This window comes from Ranitomeya variabilis, chromosome 5, assembly GCF_051348905.1.
Source record: "Ranitomeya variabilis isolate aRanVar5 chromosome 5, aRanVar5.hap1, whole genome shotgun sequence".
In the NCBI taxonomy this organism is placed as follows: domain Eukaryota; kingdom Metazoa; phylum Chordata; class Amphibia; order Anura; family Dendrobatidae; genus Ranitomeya; species Ranitomeya variabilis.
In genome coordinates, this window is record NC_135236.1 from 681,652,648 (window position 1) to 681,656,174 (window position 3,527).

At 53.8% G+C, this 3,527-nt stretch overlaps 1 protein-coding gene across 1 annotated transcript; it reads right to left on the reverse strand.

The window, feature by feature from the left end:
• Positions 1 to 1,907: 1,907 nt before the first annotated feature.
• LOC143775180 (histone H3-like) lies at positions 1,908 to 3,117 on the reverse strand. Its single transcript, XM_077263022.1, has 2 exons — positions 2,917 to 3,117; positions 1,908 to 2,111 (listed from the first exon to the last, which is right to left on the reverse strand). The coding sequence occupies exons 1-2, from the start codon at positions 3,115 to 3,117 to the stop codon at positions 1,908 to 1,910; spliced, it is 405 nt and encodes a 134-aa protein (XP_077119137.1).
• Positions 3,118 to 3,527: the final 410 nt, after the last annotated feature.

Consider the following 3,527-nt stretch of genomic DNA (forward strand, 5'->3'; position numbering starts at 1 on the left):
AGCGCTGCAGACCCCCATGTGTCGGTTTTACCCCCCTATAGCGCTGCATTCTTCCATATAGGAGCTTTTACCTTTTACTCCGCCCACTGCAGCTGATTGGTGGTTACACAAGTCATGGCTCTTCTTTGCAGCGTCCCCATATAGCGCTCTAAACCCCCCTATAAAGCTGTAAACATCTAAATAGTGCTGTGTACCCTCATATAGTGCTGCATGCGTTCATGTAGTTCCGTTTACCCTTCATATGCTGATGTATACCCCAATACAGCGCTGTTATTCCTCTTTATAGTGCATAGTACCCCCATATACAGCTGTTTGCTGACTCATGATTGTGCCACATTCTGCAGGTAGTTACAATACAGCGCCGGACATGTTACCCTCCATATAGCGCAGTAATATCTCCAGATGGTGCTGGAGGCCCAGTGTAACGCTCAATACCTCCATACAACAATGCAGTGCACATCTTTATACCGCTGTGTACCCCCATATTGTGCTGTACGCTGCCCCCTGCAATCCCCAACCTTCCATGTACAAACAGATACCTCTATATAGTAATGTTCCTTGTACACAGTTCTTTGTACCCCCATATAGAGCTGCATTCTGTGATATAGCGGTATAGTGCAGTAAGTGTCCAGTGCTGGAATGTGTATATAGCGCTGATGATATTCCATCCGCAGTTCCCCCATATACCGCTGTATATCCGGACGCCCTCCCGGTTTAGCCGCTGATGGCGCATATTAGAGGTCTTGGCTTTTTCCTAGAACATGTGGGCGGCTCTGATAAGAGCCTTTGGGTTGTGAAGACAGAACACGATTAACCCCCGAAGCCCCGGTGAGCGGACCGGAGAGAGAACCGCAGGGATGACGTGTTTCCGGGGCGAGATTTCTAGTATTTAGCTCCTCCCTTCTTTTCTGATTGGCTGATCACAGAACAGTTGGTGATTTTGAATCTCCCGCTTATTGTGCGGTTTTTCCCGCTTCTCTATTCTTCTCCTCTCGATCTGTTGGTTATTTGGAGTTTTCCGTTCATTGTTGTTTCTGTTGCGATTTTCCAGCTTCTGTCAAATGTTAGAAAGTAGAATTAAATCAGCAGAAGACTGATCCCCGGCAGTCACTGCACTCAGCCATTACCGGTCACTGCAGAGCAGGGAGCTGCAGGTAACCAGTGCCCGGGCGGCTCCAGCCCACGATCCACCCACCACAAATGTGATCTGTAGCGACCACGGCAGCGCACGGGGAGGGATCTGCTCCGATCAGGCAGAATAGATTCCCTCACACATAACAATACTTAGTAGAAAGGGGAGTGAGAGGCGCCAGCACCGACCTGGGGGGAAACAAGATTATAAGCGCAGAGATCTCCGATCACAACAAACGAGAACAACCTAAAGCCGCAGACAGGAGGCGGCACTAGGACCCAGCAGACTGTGATCGGTTCTGATCCTCCGGAGCGCGAGCAGCGAGAGCGGGAAATTCAAATCCACCAACGGATCAGAAAGTGACCGCGAAACAATCGGATAAAAAAAAAAACCGACCAATCACCGATTACTTTTACTCTATTAACTCCTTACTGACCGTGTTCCCACAGATCCCCTCTTACGTCTGCGCTGTACAGAACTCGCGCCTCCTCCACCGCAGACCCGGGCTGGGCGCTGTTCACACCTCCCTTATAAACGTCAGTTATGTAATAGATGTCGCACATTGTAGAACTGAGAGCAGAGAATGTGCGGAGCGATCACTGGATGTCGCGCCTACAATATCGCACACAGCAGCCGCCGCCTATTACTGATCACTGCGCTCCGTATACGGAGAATACGCGCAGAAACCGCTCGGAGCGTTCAGGCCTCAGCTCGTCTGTGGGAGGATTTGGTGGCTCTGAAAAGAGCCGTTGTGTTGTGGTCGGTGCCGGCAGATCTAGGCCCTCTCCCCGCGGATCCGGCGGGCCAGCTGGATGTCTTTGGGCATGATGGTGACCCTCTTGGCGTGGATGGCGCACAGGTTGGTGTCCTCGAACAGCCCCACCAGATAAGCCTCGCTGGCCTCCTGCAGCGCCATCACCGCCGAGCTCTGGAAGCGCAGATCGGTCTTGAAGTCCTGGGCGATCTCCCTCACCAGGCGCTGGAAGGGAAGCTTAAGGCCCCGTCTCACATAGCGAGATCGCTAGCGAGATCGCTGCTGAGTCACAAGTTTTGTGACGCAACAGCGACCTCCATAGCGATCTCGCTATGTGTGACACGTACCAGCGATCAGGCCCCTGCTGCGAGATCGCTGGTCGTGTCGGAATGGCCTGGACCTTTTTTTGGTCGTTGAGGCCCCGCTGACATTGCTGAATCGGTGTGTGTGACACCGATCCAGCGATGTCTTCACTGGTAACCAGGGTAAACATCGGGTTACTAAGCGCAGGGCCGCGCTTAGTAACCCGATGTTTACCCTGGTTACCAAAAAAAACAAACAGTACATACTCGCCTTTCGGTGTCCAGGTCCCTTGCCGTCTGCTTCCTGCTCTCACTGACTGCCGGCCGTACAGTGAGAAGTGAGAGCACAGCAGTGACGTCACCGCTGCGCTCTGCTCTCACTGTACGGCCGGATCTCAGTCAGAGCAGGAAGCAGACGGCAAGGGACCTGGACACCGAAAGGCGAGTATGTACTGTTTGTTTTTTTTGGTAACCAGGGTAAACATCGGGTTACTAAGCGCGGCCCTGCGCTTAGTAACCCGATGTTTACCCTGGTTACCCGGGTGCTGCAGGGGGACTTCGGCATCGTTGAAGACAGTTTCAACGATGCCGAAGTCGTTCCCCTGATCGTTGGTCGCTGGGGAGAGCGGTCTGTGTGACAGCTCCCCAGCGACCACACAGCGACTTACCAACGATCACGGCCAGGTCGTATCGCTGGTCGTGATCGTTGGTAAATCGCTAAGTGAGACGGGGCCTTTACGGATCAGCAGCTCGGTGGACTTCTGGTAGCGGCGGATCTCACGGAGAGCGACTGTCCCCGGGCGGTAACGATGCGGCTTCTTCACTCCACCGGTGGCGGGAGCGCTCTTCCTGGCGGCCTTAGTGGCCAGCTGCTTGCGGGGAGCTTTCCCTCCGGTGGATTTCCGGGCGGTCTGCTTGGTTCTGGCCATAGCTCTGGATAGAACAGAAGTGATGAGCGGAGCGGCGGGAGCAGGGTATTTATCCCCGTGTGCGCGTCCTCATTGGTCTCCGGTAGGCACGCCCCCTGCACGCCATTGGTTCTTTCATGAAAAAAAGAGGCCAATAAGGGCTTGATGTGTTAGACCAATCATTGTCGAAAGAGGCACCTCCGCCTCCCTCCCAATAACTCCGCCCCCTGTAGACCCCGCCTCCTCCAGATGCTTCTGTCCTTCGTTCACTCATTTTGCCGCTGAACACAAATAGGGTCACATGATCATCCGTTACCCGCGGCTCCTGGAGCAGCTGATGTAATACTGTGCTGTCCCCGTGTATAGCGCTGTACGGTGAAGCCCCATTATCATCAGATCACACCCATCCCCCCATCCTGACACTGCGCCCA

Bases quoted from the DNA above. Each gene is read 5' to 3' on its own strand.
- LOC143775180 (XM_077263022.1), bottom strand. From the start codon at position 3,117: ATGGCCAGAACCAAGCAGACCGCCCGGAAATCCACCGGAGGGAAAGCT. The intron at 2,112-2,916 runs GTCTCACTTAGC...CTTCCCTTCCAG, and splicing joins TGCTGATCCGTAAAGGCCCC to CGCCTGGTGAGGGAGATCGC.